The sequence below is a fragment of the Cariama cristata genome, unplaced genomic scaffold (genome assembly GCF_000690535.1).
Source record: "Cariama cristata isolate BGI_N322 unplaced genomic scaffold, ASM69053v1 scaffold10151, whole genome shotgun sequence".
NCBI lineage: Eukaryota > Metazoa > Chordata > Aves > Cariamiformes > Cariamidae > Cariama > Cariama cristata.
In genome coordinates this window covers 1-19,716 of record NW_009598681.1, presented here as the reverse complement: position 1 = coordinate 19,716, position 19,716 = coordinate 1, and the positions used below count along the sequence as shown (strand labels likewise).

General features: G+C 37.8%; 2 protein-coding genes across 2 annotated transcripts; one reads left to right on the top strand and one right to left on the bottom strand.

The window, feature by feature from the left end:
• The first annotated feature begins 274 nt into the window (after positions 1-274).
• Positions 275-16,188, top strand: PHF10 (PHD finger protein 10). The gene is made up of 11 exons (XM_009709390.1): positions 275-375; positions 1,023-1,153; positions 1,852-1,935; positions 3,217-3,350; positions 3,465-3,614; positions 4,867-4,976; positions 6,499-6,652; positions 9,098-9,253; positions 14,047-14,155; positions 14,439-14,627; positions 16,103-16,188. The coding sequence occupies exons 1-11, from the start codon at positions 323-325 to the stop codon at positions 16,186-16,188; spliced, it is 1,356 nt and encodes a 451-aa protein (XP_009707692.1). The 5' UTR covers positions 275-322.
• A 1,167-nt stretch (positions 16,189-17,355) lies between these two features.
• On the bottom strand, positions 17,356-18,179 carry LOC104157069 (chromosome unknown open reading frame, human C6orf120). The gene has a single exon (XM_009709389.1). The coding sequence runs from the start codon at positions 18,155-18,157 to the stop codon at positions 17,600-17,602; it is 558 nt and encodes a 185-aa protein (XP_009707691.1). The 5' UTR covers positions 18,158-18,179; the 3' UTR covers positions 17,356-17,599.
• Positions 18,180-19,716: the final 1,537 nt, after the last annotated feature.

Sequence of the window (19,716 nt, the reverse complement as noted above, 5' to 3'; positions counted from 1 at the left end):
GGCTCTGTCTATTCAGTGCTCCACCTACACAACAGGTGAGAAACTACCCGGTTCTCCTTCTGTGCCACTATGTGTCATGCAGCTAGTTTAGAGCAAAGAATAATTTGCTATGTAAACTGTCCTATGAGTTGTTTGTAAAGAGTGTTATTATTAGCTCACTAGTTCAGATATATTTAAACTGTGGATTGCCTTGCAATATTTTTTGATGTTTTACATTATCTGCTGATGACTTTATTTTTTTTAATATTTATCTTCATTTTCATTTCAGGATGACACAGAAGAAAATTCCAATGACGGTAGCCAGCCATCCAAAAGACGACGTATGGGCTCGGGGGACAGTTCTCGAAGCTGTGAAACTTCTAGTCAAGACCTTGGGTAATGCTATTTTTTAAAATTCCCACTTTTTTTACTGCTAGTCTTACTGTATTGTTTAATATGCTAAAGTACTAGCTCTTCTTTCTTTGCTTGTATATTCTTCATATATCTTTCTGAATTGAGGCAGTGTCCGATGAGTATCTAGCTGTCTCTTTCTCCCAGCATGTTTTAAGACATTTTATTTTAAAACTACACAAAATGTACTGCATCTAGTTTACAATCAGAAGCACGGTTTACATGTTTTTAAAACATTACATTTTTTTTGAATGGATTTTGGCACTGTAGTGCCTGATTTTCCTCATCAGAAGCACGGTTTACATGTTTTTAAAATATTACATTTTTTTTGAATGAATTTTGGCACTGTAGTACCTGTTTTTCCTGATGTCCTGTCTGCTGTCATGGATATCCCTTTTTTCGTGTTCTGTTCCTCAGCATGTTGATGAATGCTGATTTGGAGAAATATATGTGCGGTGGGCTGTCGCAAAGTGACTTTGAAACGAGTTGACAGGATGCAGTGTCCTAAAGTGCTTGTCCAACTTCGTAGATGTTGTTTATTGACGTATAAGTAGGAATTATTGCATTTCTAGAAATGTAAGTATCCCTCTTAAGGATTCTTTGATTTGTTCTGACGTTGTTCTTATACTTAGATACAGCTTTTTTTTTGCTGAAAACTTGATAGAATACAAATGGCCACCGGATGAAACAGGAGAATACTATATGCTTCAGGAGCAAGTCAGTGAATATTTGGGTGTGACTTCCTTTAAAAGAAAATATCCAGGTATTCATTTTTAAAATTTTTCTTCTAAAATTCTTTGTCTTCCCACAGTTTGGATGTAATCTGGGTCTCTGACTATAGCATGAGCCAACTGATTAAAAAAAGACCCTGGCAAAGCAGACCTGAATTATGTATGTTGTACTTTTTATTTTTGTTACTGGCATATTGAAAATGTATCCTGTGGTTTTTGAAGTTAGATAACTTGGGTTAGATTAGCAAGTCGAAAACTGACCTCAATTTTATTTTTAAGTATTTTGTTCATGATTTCTTACTATATCGCTATATCTCTGTATTCTGTTTCCTGAAATGTGGCAACATTTCTATGCTGCGAAAGATTTCTAAAAAAATGAATTGGGGAGGTTCTAGGATTTGAGCCTTGATTATTCAGAATTGCCGAATCTGGTTCTTCTGTCATGGAGTTTATTTTTAAAAAGCATATTAAAAGAAAAAAAGAAGGGACCTTCAGTGCTTGATAGTGTTTTCTTCATTTGAGCTCATATGTTTCTTCAGTATTTCTGTAAATCATAACTATAGGCACAGTACTCAGAAAAACTGACGATGTCCCTGCAGTGTATATTAAATTTAAAATTAATTTATGAAATTGCCTGGAAATAAAATTGTAAAAATACTTTGAAGGTGTTTATGGGGGAGTTTGAATAACTGAGCACGTTTTTTATTGCTCTTTTTTGTTTTCTTTGGAGATTTAGAAAGACGAGATCTATCTCACAAGGAGAAACTCTACCTCAGAGAACTAAATGTTATCACAGAGACTCAGTGCACACTAGGTAAGAAAACAAATAGTTGGATTCCATGTTACAGTGTTAAAAACATGACACGCTGAAAATGTAATTCAGTTTGGTGGAGAAGAATTGCATCACTCTTAACTGAAAATGTAAATTCTGAAATGAAAACTGGTTTATTATTAATTTGTGTAAATAGGCCATGAGGTATCAGTGTTCTGGATTTAATATAAAAAACTGAATTTTGGGTCCATTCTAATTACTTAGCAAAGTCCCTTCCATGTTGTAAATTAACTTTTAGAACCTTTTTGTCATTCTAGGAAAAAGAACGCTATGATTTTTCGAATTAAAAAGTATATCAGTCTTGGTTTGCTGAGGTAGTTGGAACTCAGCAAACATTAGTATATCTTACACGGTTCAGCTTGTATGTTAGAAGTTGGAAGAGCACTTTAATATACTTGAAATGAAATGATGTCATTGATGTGACTTACATTAAAAGAGCTTGAAGTATTTTTTTCTTCCTCTGCTAATACGTGTGACTTGGAGCATGTTAGAGATTAAATGATGCCTGTTGCATTTGTTGACTTAAATATGAGGGAGAGAACGGTATCTAATTTTCATCAATAGAAGCAAAATGCTGTATTCTACTTCATATCCAGTAGAGATGTGCGCTGAGTCAGCTATCCCTGTTTTTTAAGGTTATATTTATAATCAGTGGTAGTAACATAAGTCAACCTCCATTCTGTTGTTCGTGTTTGGAGATGAATTGTGTTGGAACCTTTAAAGGAGGGGTTCTGCATTGTAGCTGCAAACTGAGGCATTCTGACTTCTGAACTTTAATGGGGAGTCAGGAGTCTGTGTCAGGAGTCAGTGCAGTTTGCTGCTCTGAATTGTCCTCGCAGTGATTCTTCCTTGATTTGTATAGAGAGGTTACGTAAACCTCGTAATTGCAGTTAAGATTCTGCAAGTTAACGAAACTAACACTTCATCAGTATTGGAATCTGAAACTTAACAGTTCACCAGACCCACTTAGAAGAAAGGTTCTGCCTCACAGGGGGATTTATTAGGTGACTGAGTTAATGTGAAGGGGACTGTAGCTGTAAGGAAGAAAAGAAATGAGCCTTGACGCCTTGGGTAGAAGCAAACTCCTTATCAGCCTTGAAGCTAAACAGCACAAGCTCACTCCTACTCAAGGGAGAGAGAAGCATTGTGCACAGCAGGTCGTTGTCTTTAGCTGCTCGAAAGTTTGAGTTGATCATTGTGGGCTATAAATAATCTACAGTTAGTTTTGCCAGATAACATCATTATTGCTTTTATCTATTTTAGGTCTAACAGCTTTGCGTAGTGATGAAGTAATTGATCTTATGATTAAAGAATACCCTGCCAAACATGCTGAGTATTCTGTTATACTGCAAGAGAAAGAACGTCAGCGTATAACAGATCATTATAAAGAGTACTCTGTAAGTAACTGGCATATAAGTGAACCAGTTCTGTAAGATGTGGAGTATAAGAAAAGGCTGTTCTCAGACTGGTAGTGAAACGTATGTGAATTAATGAAGTTGTTTTTATTCCAGCAAATGCAGCAGCAGAACACGCAAAAGGTAGAAGCCAGTAAAGTTCCAGAATATATTAAAAAAGCTGCCAAGAAAGCTGCAGAATTCAACAGCAATTTAAACCGAGAACGGATGGAAGAAAGAAGAGCCTATTTTGATTTACAGACACATGTAGGCAGATTTAAATTTCTTATCAGTGTCAATAGGTAGCTCCTTGCTTGTTTTAGTGAAGTTGGTTTTGGTACCATTTTAACTATGTTATTATTGAGGGTTTTGACAGTTTTACTGTTAAGTGGGTAATACTGCTAAAAATAATAATCTGAAATATATTTAATGTGAAAACTTTTTTTTTTTTCAAACTTGAAAATACTTGTCTCAGGAAGCTTTAAAAACTTCAGTGTTACTTTGTTGTCATGTCTTTAATCTGCCGGTGGTAGCGTAAAACTAGGAGGGATGTTTAGGTTACTAAGAAGTAACTTCTGTTGCTATTGTATCTATTCATATAAGTGGCTAATTCTTTTTTGGAATACCTCCAAAATTTTACCTGAACAATACCTAAAGTAAAAAATTAAACTATTATCCTCTAAAACAGTGCTGCCTATCAATGTTACACTCTTGGTTTTGTTAGGTATTACACTATTTTTTATTAGATATATTTCATGCTTCTGTGCCTGATTTTAAAAAAAGAATAAGCTGACATTTTGAAGCAGGCCTGTTCTGCTTGTGTAAGGACAGAGAAGCAAAAATTTTCCCTATTTACTAAATAAATTTCTAAAATAATAACTAATAAATTACCAATTTTATCTAAACTATTTCAGGGCAGTCTATTATGGAAAGTTTACAGTTTTCTGGTATTTATCCACGTTAGAGACAAGATAGTGGATAATTAGTTTTATTTCTTTCTAGAGGAAAGAAGACTTCTGTGTAAGCTTCTCCTTTCCATATATTCATATTATTAATGGGATTCTTTTATAGTACAGTCTTTTAGTACGGGTCTTTTAGTCTTCTATAGTACAGATGTCAGAATTAGATGGACACGTTCTTGCTACCCTCTACCAATATGGATCAACAATGATAATTCATGCTAAAGATGTCAGTTACAAAAGTTAGTATTTACTGTTTCAATTGTTAGATTTTAATTTTTAAATTATTTTAAATAGTTTACTGTTAGAAGTAGTCTTCCCTGATATTTATTTGGTTCACCAGATACTTAATGATTAGACTTAATCTGTAATACTGTTTTGTGAGTGGGTTCTCTTACAGTTTTAATGAATTTGATCTCCCATGGGAGAACTCGGGCAGCTGTTCCAACTCAATAAAACTGGCTAGTTAAAAAATATGGGGGGGCAGGGTGGATGGTGAGGAAGGCTCAAAAGTTTGCATGTGAAACAAAAACATCATTGTTTTGTATTAAACAATACAGATTATCCAGGTGCCTCAAGGAAAATACAAAATCTTACCTACAGAGAGAACAAAGGTTAGTCCTTATCCAGTGGCTCTCATACCCGGCCAGTTCCAGGAGTATTACAAAAGGTATTTTAAAAGCATCCTAACTGCCAATTCTGTTGTACTGATCTATTTTCTCTACATCTAGCAAACGGAAAACATTTCAGTGTATTTACTGTAAGGTTTCAAATTAATTTTATGTTTCAGACACTTGCTAGTCTAATTGTCAACAGAATGGTACTGGCTGCAAGAGTACTGTCTCTGTCGATGTATCGCAGTGCCTGAGATTTTGCCTGCTCAGATGTTTACTGTGGTAAAAGGAGACATTGATTTCACTCCTGCCACCCTCATGGGTTTACTGATCATCTGCCTCTGCATGTGTGCTAAGACTAATGTTGCTACATCAAAATGTTGTAATGCTGTCTTGTGATCACATATTTTCCGTGTGACAATTTTACTGTCCTTTTTTAAATTTTTAGACAGTTTTTAATTAAAAAATAAAATTAGTGGTCTTGTGGGCAAAGTTTAATGCTGGATTTGTAAGAGAGAGAAAATTATTGCTAGTTGGATCTTTGTATTTCATTAAAAATGCGTACTTGACTGTCTACACAAATTTAAGACTTTACCAGTGTCATGCTGCCATTTGACAAATACGTACTGATTTGAAAATTGTTGCCCAAGTCTTATCATCTGTATGACAGAGATGGTACTCATCCTGTAGATGCACAGTTTTCTTTACAGAAGCTCCTTATCTGCATATGCCTTACTCATTCCAATGTGTGTGCATGCAGCCCGCCCCAAATTTTGCATGTTACAGGACATTCTTGAAAGACTTAAATTTTATTAAATTAATAGAATTAAAAATACGAGATATCTTGTTTATTTTGCACTTAGAAGCTGCAAGTGAAACTGCTTATCCTTCTTAATGAAGGACACAGCCTTTCAAAATATGCATCAAAATAATATCCTGTTCTTTACAATGCTTGTCCATAATAGTAAGAGGACTTTCATTTTTCTCTTAGTATTTAAGCTTAAAAAAAAAAATTTAGATTACGCATTTTAAGCTGTATCTCGCTGTAAGCAATGTGATTAGATCTTCACATTCTTGGAAATTATATTTTTATATGCATTTTTTGTTCTCCTTCAGTAATCAAGGAACTCAGACATATGATTATATTCTTTCCTTACTTTGCTTTGGACCCTAGCTGTTCTTTTGCTCTGGGCTAGAGTTGTTGTGCACGTGCTATGTGGGCACTGTACATTTATAAACAAAGTGTGTAGTCTGTTGGGCATTGTACCCTGAATCAGTTATAAATTTTTAGGGGTTCTGTGGCCTCTTATGAATATGTAGATTTGGAACACTGCAAATGTACTCTTCCTGTGTTCCACGAATATCTGCTGTACAAAGAAAACAAGTACTAGATGGTATCACATTTGGGAGGAGAAATTAGTATGTCTCCTGTGTTTTCAAAACTGCATGTTTTTATGTGCCTTTCTGAAAAAAGGGAGCTTTTCTTACTCGTTCTCCTTGAAGTCCTTGTATGCTGTGTGACTTCATATTTATGCATAAAGTACACATGAATTAACTTTACTGGTTTATTAACTTTAGATACTCTCCAGATGAACTTCGTTACTTGCCATTAAACACAGCTCTGTACGAGCCTCCTTTGGATCCAGAGCTGCCTGCATTAGACAGTGATGGAGATTCAGATGATGCAGAGGAAGGGCGAGGTGATGAAAAACGGAAAACCAAAGGCAATTCGGTGAGACAAATTGCAAGTGTTCTTCCACAAAAAAATCCTTTCCCTTCACTTTTGTTAGTTTCAGTAGTTTCTTAGTAGAATCTTTAACATTTGCAAAATGAAGGAGAATCATGAACTAAAAGCATACTCCCTGTTTTAGTACTTCTCTCTATTTTATAACACTGCTCTCCAGCTTTCCGTTTTGATCCATTTTAAAGTAAATCAAACAAATACTTGAATTTTCAGGCCCTTTCTTCCTTCTTTTGAAAGAAATCTTGAGGAATCTTTCCCACTGCAGCCCTTGATTACACCCTTTTCCCCAAGGGGAAGTTGCTAGCATTTCTGAGGGGAATGAACACTGTAGTCCATGTCACAGCATGTTTTGCTAGTTAAGTCCCACAGAATCTGTCACTAAAGCAAAGGTGTTGATAGGCTGCTAACTTTTTCTTCCTGTGACGTAGAAGCAGGAAGTACTCGATACAGAAACAGTTACTTTATACCAATTTAAAGAGAAGGTAAAAAGCACTGGTTTTTTGCCTTACATCTTCAAAAAGATGTTTATGTTCTGTCTGTTTATGCAAACGCAAAATTAACTGTTACTGGAAGTTAAGGGAAGCTTTCACATACCTGCCTTGATAGTGCTTTAAGTGCTTAAGAGCAGCTGAACTTCAGATGAGCTGTCTGACTACAACTGCACCATTGGTATACTGGTGTAGTTATTATGTTGGTGACAATCACTTTCCGGAAGTTTAACCCTAATCTTAGGAGAAATAGAATGTAAAATCACAGGGTGCATTTAACAGTTTTTAGTTCAATTGACGAACATGTTAGATGGTGGGTGTATACAAGGCTAAATTTTGCCATATAAACATTTATTTTGTTGCGAGCACAAGATGCTCATAACTGAAGAAGAAAGGAAGGGGTCAGCTTGTAGGCTAACAAGGGACAGATAGCTGTTAATACACCCTTTCTGCTTGCATGTTTTTTGGAGAAAAAGAAATTGTATAAACTTAGCGTGCTAAATGTCAACTCGAGATTTTGGTTTAATCACACTCCAGTTTTTTTACAATTTGTCTTTAACTATTTCTTCCCAGTTCCCTTTTCCACTGACTTCCATTCCCCTTGATAGTAAAGAAAAGTAACTGGACCAAGCAGACTATCCTTTCATTTTTCACAGAAGTTCAGAAGTCTTGTTGGTGACAGGATGCAGAAGGGAGAATGTCCTTGTGTTGGAAGAGTGTAGGGAAAATTTAAAATTCCTGTGAAGTGAGTTTGGCTGTGGGAGCAGGGGTTCTTTGCTAGTCATTGGGGCATGTTGTTTGGGAAAAATACCCGTTGAAGACAGAGGTGGGCAGTTGTCAGGCCTCTTTTCCTGAGTTTTGGGCTACCTACCGTTCATCAGATCTCCCCGGTGAGTCCTACAATATGCTTTATGCTTTTTCCTTTTTCACCTTCCCCATTGTTGGAGTCAGATAGCAATTTTCTTGTTCTGTAGTGTTTTAATGGGCCTTTCCTAAATAACGCTTCCCCTAAAATAACAGTGAAACGTACCATTTCTTGTTGCCACATAGTTCGCTTTGCTTTTGTGTTACACTCCTCCCTTTGCCCTGTGTCTGTTTTGTCCGTTTTGATTTTAGGCGCTGGGGCATAAGCTGATTACTATTCATGTTTGTACAGAGTGCCTTTTACTGTAGGGCACCATTGTTATTTGAGCTTTTGGTTTTTATTGTAATAAATGTGAGGAATCATATTGCTTGCTTCTGGAGCTTTTTGGAGGCCTTTGTTAACACTTTTCTGAGAAAAATCTGCTGCTGCTGCTCTTAAGTATACTTACATTGATCTCTCACCTTCTTTGAACCTCTTCCCCTCTTTCTTGCCTCCTCATTCCTCAAAAAAACAAAATGCTTTAACAGCAGCATAAATTCTGTTGTTCGGTTCTGTATTAAATATTGCAGTGTGTTTTGCCTTTGATGGCATTCTGCTGCTGCGATCCAAATTAAATATTTAGATTGCTCCTGGTGAAAATAGTAGATGAGGGTGGCAGAGAAAAACCTTCACTTGTTTAATTCAAGGCATTTCTATTTGGTAGTACACTCGAAATGCATGGCAAGGGCACTTTTAACTTTTTGCTGGCCCTTTACTTTGTAAACAACATCTCGCATATAGTGAATTTCTTGCTGACTTTTAAAGGAAAACGGTTCAAAGAATTACACTGTTGTGCTGCCCACTCTGGTATCAAGACCAACTGGAAAACATGACTGCTGTTACTGATGCCAGTCTCTTAGCATGAGAAAAAATAGATAATGAAGGTTATGAGCAAAGGTGTTCTAGATTGTGATGTACCCCATGCTATTGCAGAAGGAAAGATGTATCCTTCTCTTACCTTAGTTGGCTCTGAGGGGCATAGGAAAGACTTGTCTGTCTATCCAAAAAATAAAAAATATAGCTATGGTATTTTTATTATAGGACAATTCGTCTGGCAATGTATCTGAAGGTGATTGCGCCACAGACAACCAGGAGGATTCTTTTCAGGGAAGACAAAAAACAAGAGACAAAAGTGCTACTCCAAGAAAAGATGGTTCCAAACGTTCTGTATTATCCAAATCAGTTCCTGGGTACAAGGTAGAAGAAAAAAGCCCCTGACTGAACTTCTTTACTGACCAGCTTCTCCCTGAAATATTTGTTTTTTCAATAATATGGAACTTCTGCTTGCTGTACTTCACTAGCTGCTCTCCTGTTGTGTGCTCCATCTGTTTGCTTCCTTACTTCCTTTTTGGCTTTTATTTCATGTGGGGCTTTCCTTTACCCTAGCTATACAGTGGCCTCTGTTTCTGTTACCTTCTCGGATTCGCAGGCAGTAACACCAGAAAAATCCATTGTGGATTTATCATTGGAACTCCACATCTTTCTGTCTGCCTTAACAGAGCAGTCAGAATTACTTGCCAGTTCAAAACTAGCGTTCAGTATCCTTTTTTTTTTTTCCTACTATTTCGTATGGCAGCATACCAAGAGATCAGTGCTGTAAAGTGCAGCTATATGGCTGAACATAGTGTTATGATGTTCGTTTTAAATACAGCCTTCATCCTGAGATGTTATGATGTATAGGATGGAAGGCAAGAAGCTTGCTACAGTTGTATAGGCAACACTACGTAACCACTTTGACAGTATATGGAAAATAGCTTTTTATGTAGTTCATACCGTATATAAGCGTTTGTGGGCAATATGCTTTTTTTCCAAGCTAAAAACCTGGTGAGGATGTTAAGACATTTCAGCTGTCAAGCAGTGATCGCCAAACCTAAGACCCAAATCTTCAGTATTACTGTATAATAATTTCAAAAATTAAGGTAAAAATAAGATTAAGATGAAAATACTTTTCAGAAGAAGTGGGAATTTACATGCATTATTAATGTGTTATTATTCTGCATACTAAGAGAGGATCTGAATATAATGTAAGACTTTTAAAGCACATTATTGCCTAGTCCTGTTCCACTGAAAAGAATGAGAATTTTCCATTGACTTATGTGGGAGCAAGAATAGACTCATAAAGAGGGAAAACACTACATTAAGATAGGGTTTAGTACGTAGCCCTTGGGAATGCTTGTTAAGAGAGGTTATGGAAAAAGGAACACTTTTGTCAGTGACAAGATCATACATACTGAGAAACTAGCTCAAGAAAAGTGAGCTGTTGATGGCTTGCGTTTTATATTCATAAATATTTACTGTGTATTTACCGAGTTAATAGTAAATAAACTATAACTTACGTTAAGGAGCTAATTTCCGACAAGAATTGGACAGCCTTGATAAATTTTCTCTACATACAGCATCTGTACAAGTTCGTAACAGATAGCAAGCTCCAGTTGTGTTTTCTCTTTTCAGGAACTTACTAAGAAATATGCAAACTATGGAGATTTAGACTGTGGTACCATATGTATATTTTTTTATATGTAACTTTGCAAATTGTTATAGACGCAGAATGCATACCAATATTCCCATGAACATGAAATCCAAAGATGGAGCCTGAAATTTTTTTTTAGCTTCATTTAACTTGACATTAGAGATTGTGTGCCACTGGTTTTCAGAAGTTTCACTCAGCTGTGAGACACCTGAGTGTTCGATTAGTCCCGTCTATTTAATGGCCTCACCAATGCACAGAGAGAGAACTGCTGGAGCAGAGCTTTCTGCAAAATTCTGAACTTCTAATTGTAGAAGAGTAATGGTAGCGTATACAGCATTGCATTTTGAAAATGGATTCCCGTAGCAATCACTTACGGATTCAAAATCACCGATTGTGTTAGTAACAAGGTGTTATTGTCAACTCTCAGTGCTGTGGCTTTGCAATGTCCGCGTACCCTGCCTGCATCGGCCTTCAGGCTGTTGGTGAGGCAAAGGTGGTGACGTTGTGTTGGGAGGGTGAGAGGATCGGCTTTCTTGTTTGTGGGAACGTTTGAACGCGTTCAGTAAACCCAATGACATGAGCTGTTTTGACTGGTGAGACGGAAAGATTCTTGTTTGTTAGTCTATAGAAACACCAGATAATGATATACCTACCGTATGTGCCTAAATGTTAAGGCACTTTGAGCTGAAAGCTTAACTGGTTTAAAATGTTGTCCCTGTGAATTCTAAATCTTTGTAATACTTTTGTTCTGTATTGCTCTCTAATATTTGACTATTTTTGTAGGACAGTAATCTTTTGGTTACATGTAGTTAAAATTGAAGGATAATTACTATGGCATCAACATGCAAATGTATAGTTATAGCCACATGATGAGTATTACAGGATTCACACATTTCCACTGAGTTATTTTTGAGTAAAAGAAATAATGTATTTTATATGGAGCCATTTTTTATTGTTAGTTCTTTAACGAAGAACGGTTAGCGTGTGATTTACCTTTTCTCATGTTACAAGTGGCAAGTCTTTGCTGCTGCAGGACTGGCTGCTACAATTGCACACACAGGGTACTGTTAAAAGTACAGGAGATTTTTTGCACATAAAACTGAAATGTATTGAGAAACTATATTTTAGAACACTTCTGGTTTGGGTCACTGTGTATGAAAATGCAACGCTTTGCATTCAGAATAGGACCTTAGAAAAACAGCGTAGTTGGAATGCTTGCTTTGAGAGCTGCAGCACAGCAGCATGGAAGTGAAAACTTAGAGAGCAGGCAGTCGTCATTTTGGCCCTGCATTCATTTCCTCTCCCTTCTTCATCCCAAGAAGATGAGGAGGGAGAAAGCAAAATTTACCGTAATCAGATGGGATATTGCGACTTCCCATTTGGATTTGATAGACTTTTTTCATAGCATTTCTAAAAGCCATTTATGGTGGTAGAACTTGAACTGATTTGAAATGTGAATAGTCTTGCATTTTTTTTTTCTTTTTTATAAAATACTTCCATACTGTTAGAACTTTATTATTAATAGGCTGTGATTCTCACCCCCCACAACATGCACGATTTCTAATGAACACAGTTTAGTGAAGTAAGACTAGATGGAAGCATTTTTAATAAATGCATCTGTATCAGTGTCTAGAGTTACGTGTATCAGAGTGTGAACTGCACATACCCCAACGCAGGCACAGTGACCGAAGTGCAGCTCACGTCCATTTTGGCGGAGAACAAGGGAGTATGCTGCTGTACATTAAACGCAGTAAAACACAAATGCCTAACAAGCTAGAATTCTGATTAGAAAAGTGCACTTGCTGTTCTAGAAAGGCTTGGTTTATGTAGAAATAGCTAAAAACACAATTAAAAAAAAAAATAGAATGTAGCCTGAACAACGGAAGGGTAAATGCTGCAACCCTGAGAGGTTTAAGCATGTGCCGCTTTTGTTGGGAGGAGCAGGGTGTAAAGGTATACATGTAGGACACATAGAATAGTTAACAGTAAAAGAGCGTGTGTGGTTTTGCTTCCATTATATTTATTATTTTGTAGAGACATTTGTGAATGTTAGACATCTTTTATTGTTTTATTATATTTATGTATAAAACAGGTTGACTCTTCTTTTTTAAAATAAATAAGCAAAAAAAAAAAAAGTCTGTATGAATGCCTCTGTCATCTTTTGAAGGAAGTTACCTATAAACATCTGGTACGGTGTTTTGTTTCCTTAAATAAAACGCTTTAGACGAGACAATTTGAAGCAGACTGTAGCCATGTTTTAACTTAAAAAGCAGACTCAAAACTTCAGAAAACTTAAAGCAATGTGTCCTAACTACTCTAAAAATGAGTCAAGATATTATCTTGCTAGGTGCTAGAAGAAACTGGCTATAGAAGAAATAGACACACTTAAAGACAAGTTGTATTGCAAAAGATCTCGGTAATTTTTAAAAATATATATGTATATGTATAGTTCTGTTTTCACTTTTTAATTTATTTTAAAATCAAACTTCATTCTTCTCCCTACATGTGGTTGGTAGTTGACTGGGACTCTTCTTGCTTACCAACAAGCCGTTTGGTTCCTTAGAAAACAGGATATGCCCTGAACTCCCTCTACTAGCTGTGTCTTTGCAGCACCATTTTTTAAAAAACTCTGGCACTAGTCGATTTAACATCAGTGAGTACTCTCTTAATTTTAAACCGCATTTCTCACTAATTTCATTATGCAGTGGTCAAAGCTCAACAGTATAACTACTGAAATGTTTCTGAAATTTGTAATGCCTTACTTTGTACTTGGTCCTCACGGAGCTAACACTCGGTCTGTCTCTTGGGCTGGGACACCGAGCACAAGCTCATTGTAACAGCCCGCTGTTTCTCGCTTGCCTTTTAAAAGGATCTGGTGGCCCCAAGGACACTCCGGGTGACCACTTAGAAAGATGGTGAATGTAAAACTATAGTTAATTGCAAGGCTGTGTTTCTTACAGCGATTATGAGTGGATACAAGAAGGAGTGGTAAAACAGATAGCCGTGTACAGTACGGCTAACCAGGTCTTTTGAAGCTAAAGATACAAAAATCAAGTTTATTGCTTTTGTAATTGATTGTGTATATTTAGGGACAAATGTAATGCAAATGGAAAATTGTATTTCATTTCCTGCCTAAACAGGAAATCTGCATGGAGATTCATAAAGAAGTATTCTATATTGGAAAAAAAAAAAATTAGTGACATTTTTCATCATGTGTCACATTTAATTTACATTGAGGAGAACGTTAGCTGATGAACTCAAAGGAAGAAGGTAGTATTGGAGCTTTTGCTCCAGTTTGATTTACCTGAAACTCGCTACGTGTGCCAAATGCAGAATTTCGTGTAGTTAATCTACGATTTTTTTCAGTGCCGCTGCTTGTCAGTTATTGTCGTATGTTCTAAGGTTCACACACCCTAACAGATAGTTCATTAATTTTAAGAGTTAAGGAGATATATGACGTTTCCTGTTAAGTCTGTAAATTCTTCTGGAATGAATTTATAGCCCTCTTCTACCCTTCCAGCCAAAGGTCATTCCAAATGCTATATGTGGGATTTGTCTGAAGGGTAAGGAGTCCAACAAGAAAGGAAAAGCTGAAGCTCTTATACATTGCTCCCAGTGTGACAACAGCGGTAAGTATCTGCATCCGCTAAGTGGATTCCTAAGGGACGTTGGTCTGACGGATCTTTTTGTGGAAGTACGTAGTATACTACATGGGTGTACCAACAGTTCCATTGCCTTTTCTGTCCTTCGTTCTAAGAGTCCGTTTCTGTTTAACGGTACGTGTCCTAGCACCTTCCGTGCGCTGTGGGATCTCACCAGGAGGTGAGCTAAGCTTCAGCTTCTGTAAAAGCAGTCTAACTGATTTTAAATTTCGTTTCAGACCTAAAAGTAATAATATTGGTTTTAATCTAGGCCACCCTTCTTGCCTTGATATGACCCCGGAGCTTGTTGCTATGATTAAGACTTATCCTTGGCAATGTATGGAGTGTAAAACATGCATTATATGTGGGCAGCCTCACCACGAAGAAGAAATGATGTTCTGTGATGTATGTGACCGCGGTTATCACACTTTTTGTGTGGGGCTTGACGCTATCCCTTCAGGTAATAAAGTAAGAGTTAATTGTCCCCTTCCCACCTCCTCCGAGTCCTAGGCTTTCTCTCTCAGAATTAATATATGCGTTGCTTTTGAAAGAATAGTTTAAAACAAGCGTGAAGGGTAGGAGTAAGAAATACTCAGGCTGTAGGACCCAATTTTTTTAATAAGTTTTATTTCTGTGTATTTGGCTGTGCACAGTTTAACCTGGCAAGTCCTGTATAGGAAATAGAATTGGCTTTTACAACAGAATCCAAACAGACTCGCTCAGAACTAGGTCTTTTTTTTTTTTCTTCCCACATCCACAGAATACTGAGAATAATTACTTCTTTTTGTAAAAGAAACCTGCAAAGAGGCTGTATTGCTGCATATCGCTGGAGTATAGCTTTCACATTAATAAAGTGTTTGTGCTATGATTTCAGTTTCTAAGTTAAAAAGTACGCTCAATTTAATATTTGCACACACTTTTTAAAACCCCTTTCTCCCCCCCTCTTTTTTTTTTTTCCCCTCAAACATCAAAGCTGGAAGTGAAGTAGGTAGATGTCAGGCAGCCAGTACCTTTAAATTACCTGGTCACTGGTATCACCTGGCCAACTGAAGGCAGTGTAAAGAAAGTAACTGGTAGTACAGTCGCTTTTCATGCGGTGCTAAATCCATGGTAAGATCTACGAGTAGGTGTTCAGTGGCTGCGAGTTCTGCAGTGATGGTATTCCCTATAACCACAGTACTTCAGATAACACCCTTCATTCCCATTTCTGGGAAACAGTGGCGCTAGCCGTCATTTTAGTTTGGGTTCTGTGGCCGATTTAACTTTCAGGTTGATCTAAGGACAGAATCTAAACAAAACAGATTATATGCCTACAAAACTAGAAAATTACCAAAGCAGCCTTTATGATTCCAGCTGTTGTAATATAAACGGTTAAATGCTTCTGCTCTTTGCTCAACCCTTTATTGTTCCCTCAGTAAATGAGTTTTAGTCCGAGGTCTGGTGATGAATCCCTGCCAGCAGTTTAATCTGTGCCGCCTGACTGCACAGAAAGAACTGATGCAGATTTGGGGACGGGGACCCCGCGCCTACAGCAGAAGAGCAGCGTTCCCCGGCCACCCTTTGTTTCTGCTCCACATAACTGCCCCTCACCTCCCTGAAGTGCCATCACGCACAGGGAAACAGAACTCGCAAGCTCAAGCATCGTTTGTCAAGTTGTTTCCTGAAAACCACCCCCTTAGCAGTGCTGGTGCTTCCCGAGGTCCGTAAGGATTAGCCTAGCCAGCTGTCACCTGTAATGAGCCTGCAAGAATTTTATATGCTGCTTTCTCTACCTTTTTAGAAAAGGTGCTTACATTTTAAAGAAAAGCACTGGTAGTTGACATTAAAGGCAGTACTGCAAACAGATGAGCGCCTATTAGAATCGTGAAAGGTGCGTAGCTAGATGAGGGAGTAACAAAGTTAGTTTCCCAATAATTGATAACTTTCTTTTCTTAGGTCGCTGGATTTGTGATTGTTGTCAGAAAGACCCTCCCGTACCCAGAAGAGGAGGAAGAAGGGGGAAAAACAGCAAGGAGGGCTAAAAAACCCAAAAAACTTGCTGTCCAAAACTTAACTGCACAAATTAAAGTGATACTTTGGTGCTATTTAACCAACCACTCTAAGAGGAACAATACCACTTTTTTTTTTCTTTCTTTTTACCAAATAAACTTTTAATTTGGTCTATATAATGATTTTTTTGTGATAGGTGCTATTTAACCAACCACTCTAAGAGGAATAATACCACTTTTTTTTTCTTTTTACCAAATAAACTTTTAATTTTGTCTATATAATGATTTTTTTGTGATACAAGTCGCTAATCATGTCCTGCCAGCTGTCTAGATAGAGACAGACAAGCCAAATCCCCACTCAAAAAGAGAAGGCTTTCACTAATGAAATTTAAATCGTACATGCACCGTTTGTATAAAATTATAGTAATGTACTTATTTTAGTGCACTCATCGGTAAAGAAAATTACGGAACAATTTAAATGTACACTGCATAGCAACTGGTTATTTGGAAAGACTCAACCAAAGCAAAAAAAATACTCCTGGAAAAACTGTGAAGGAAGAATGAGCATGACTTGACTTTCTCCCAATGTACTGCAAATTTCTTTCAGCAGAAATTTTCTTTGCAAGCTAATGACTTTTAAAGATGTACTAAAAAAAAAAAAATATATCAATCACAAAAAGCTATGAACGGAGGTGTCGGACAACACTTGTCAAGTTCCAGATCCTACATGCTGTGTTGCTTTTAAGGAGGAATGACAATGTCGTATTGACAAGGAAGAACAGCTGAAGGCTTACCCTCCCTGCGGGAGCACGGAGGAACATGCACTTGATTCAGGTCATGGATTTACAGAGGTGACGAGTGAGCGGAGAGACCTCTGTTTGGCAGGGGGCTTGTGGGATGCAGGGCACAGGCAGTCAGCTTACAGATCATCTGTCCCCTTAGGGGTTTTTCCTTCCTTCACCCTAGGTTCCTCAACTTGAAGACACTCAAAAACCACTGCTATTTATTTTTACTGGAGATACTTGCTCAGAAAAGAAGTAGATTTTATTTTTAAATATGCTCTAAAGTGAGAGGGGGCACAGAAGTGCAGCAGTTTCACTTTTCATTATAAAAAATGATAAGAAAATACTGAATTGCAGTTGATTTTCCTAAGCACCTGTTTAAAGTGAACTTAACAAGATCCCAACTGTACATTCATTTTTAAGCCCTGATCTCTGAAGAATGTTGCAAATACTGCGCTTGCTGCTCGTTTTACATATAGGGGAGGATTTACAATATAAAATTAAATATGGCTTTTCCACCCCACACACACTTCCTTTCTGGTTTAGGAAAAGTAACCCGAATACCTCTTCAGGAGACATAACAAAGAGTATTAAATAGTACAGCAAGTCATTCATGTTCAGTTTCACAGGCTGAAGTGTGACTTAGTCCAGTCTGTATGAATTTAAAAAAGAATTTCAAGTATTAATTTCAAGATTCCAATAAGTATAGTCCAGAAAATAGACTCCTCATCCTGAGATTCATCTTCTGTAGACTGTGAGTATTTCTGGTTTGCCTCCATCTCCTCAGGGTTGTAAGAAGCCTCGCCAAACGGGTACTGTACAACTGTTCTATCGTAGTAAACTTTCATTTCGAACTCGCTCTCCAGGTGAGAGGGATGACCATAAATCCCTATTCCCACGGGGCGACGGAAGTGTGCGGGCACGTGGACAACGTCTTGGCCGCAAGTTACGGACTGTAACTCGTACTCATCAAAGCTGGGGTGAAGCGTCATGTCAGACACGTACAAGTCTGCATCACCTTTCAAACTCCGCATCTGAAGTACTATCTTTCCTTCGTGATTTAGTCTCAAGTAGCTGTAGTTTCCTGCTCCAATCTGACCTTGAACAACATGAAGAAGAATCCATTCTTCAGGTACATCCTCTTCCTCGAAGGTATTGACCACAAATAGTACTTGAGCTGCCACAAATATTATCAGGATTCTTCTCCAGCGTGCTGCCATGGTCTGAAGTTATATTCAGACTCTTCCTGGGTCCCGTGCACTGCCTTGTAAATACAAAACAATTCAGATCTTAGTATATTCCATCCTTGGAAAAAATCGATTTTTTTTTCAATTTGGTAATTTTTGAAAATGCCCTCTATTCCATACAAAGTTAAGCAACTTCAATTAAGTATGTTAACGTTTCTTCTTCTTTAAGACTAAGAAATATTTTTGCAAAATTCAGAGCTCTGTAGGATTAAAATGGCTTGATTTTCTTGGAGTTAAACAAATTAATCAAGCGGGTGTTCTTTCATCCAGAACTGGCATAAAGACTTTAGTTTCATTCTATCTGCATACATGCCAAATTTGACAGATACCTAGAAGAGATGAAACCAAATAATGATTTAGCCTCAGTTTAAAAAAATGCAGTTTAAAAAAAAAGGCTTTTGCATGCTTGAAGAAGCTTAACTTTGTGTCAGGTATTTAGGGCATCCTATTTGTTCTGCCATTCTTTCAACTTCAGAAGAGAATAAAGGTGCAAATCTGGATGTATTGCCTGAAGCGGCATGCATTCTGACTTGCACTGGGAATGGAGTTAGAAATAAAACCAAATTATCTTAGTGAGATAATACATTAAGTTATGATTCTGCCGTATGGATTGTTTCTGGGACTAAACTTGGCATATTGGCCCTGAAAAAACGCATTTACTTTCCTGAAGATTTTGTTACTGTACAAATGCTCAGCCCTTTATAGGACTTGCTTACAAAGCAGAAGGCTGAAGTTACCAGGGCAAGGGGGAGATGGAAAGAACTGCTGCAAGGTTATGGCACTAACACCCTTGCACTCCTTGCTGCATGCTCCCAGTCAGGCAGCCTGAGCGTGCCTGCAGCACTCCGGTCCTTTGAAGAGTCGCACTAAGTTTGTGCGTATAAAGAAGCAAGCTCCAAGCCTTGCTGAAGGCTCTCAAAGCACACAGCTGACTGCATTTGACGTGCAAATCACAGGCAGGTATAGGAGCCACAAGTATACACACTTCCATGTTGAAGGGGAAGATTCTTATCCCTTCATTCCTTCCGTAAGGACACTACAACTATCTTAAACACGAAAGCTACCAGTAAGTTGTTTTGTACCCTGCTAGCATCAAAACAAACTGCGTTACTTCCACTCAGATGTCACTTTAGCCTTAGAGGTTTTACAGTTAAACAGATCTGCGGAAAAAAACGTACAAATATTTCTGTAGTTCCAAGTTTTCTGCCCCAGAGGCTTCTATGCTGCCAGGCCACAATTCTGCAAAGACAGCGTAAAAGAAGGAAACACAGAATTCGCAGAACCTGCCAGACTGACAAAACACCCTGAACAGCAACAGAAAAAACATCCGTGTTCCGCCTTTTGTCCCCCTGTACCAGGGAACTGACTCTTGACCACTTTGAAATCGAAGCGTTGATGAAATATCCGAGCGGAGGCACAGGAGGAGCTCCCCACCTGAGCAGAGAATAATTCAGTTACCCAGGGACAAAGGAAAGCGTTCCGGTGCGGGAACAGCGCTCGGAAGGAGAGGCGGTTTCAGGAGACCCTGGACA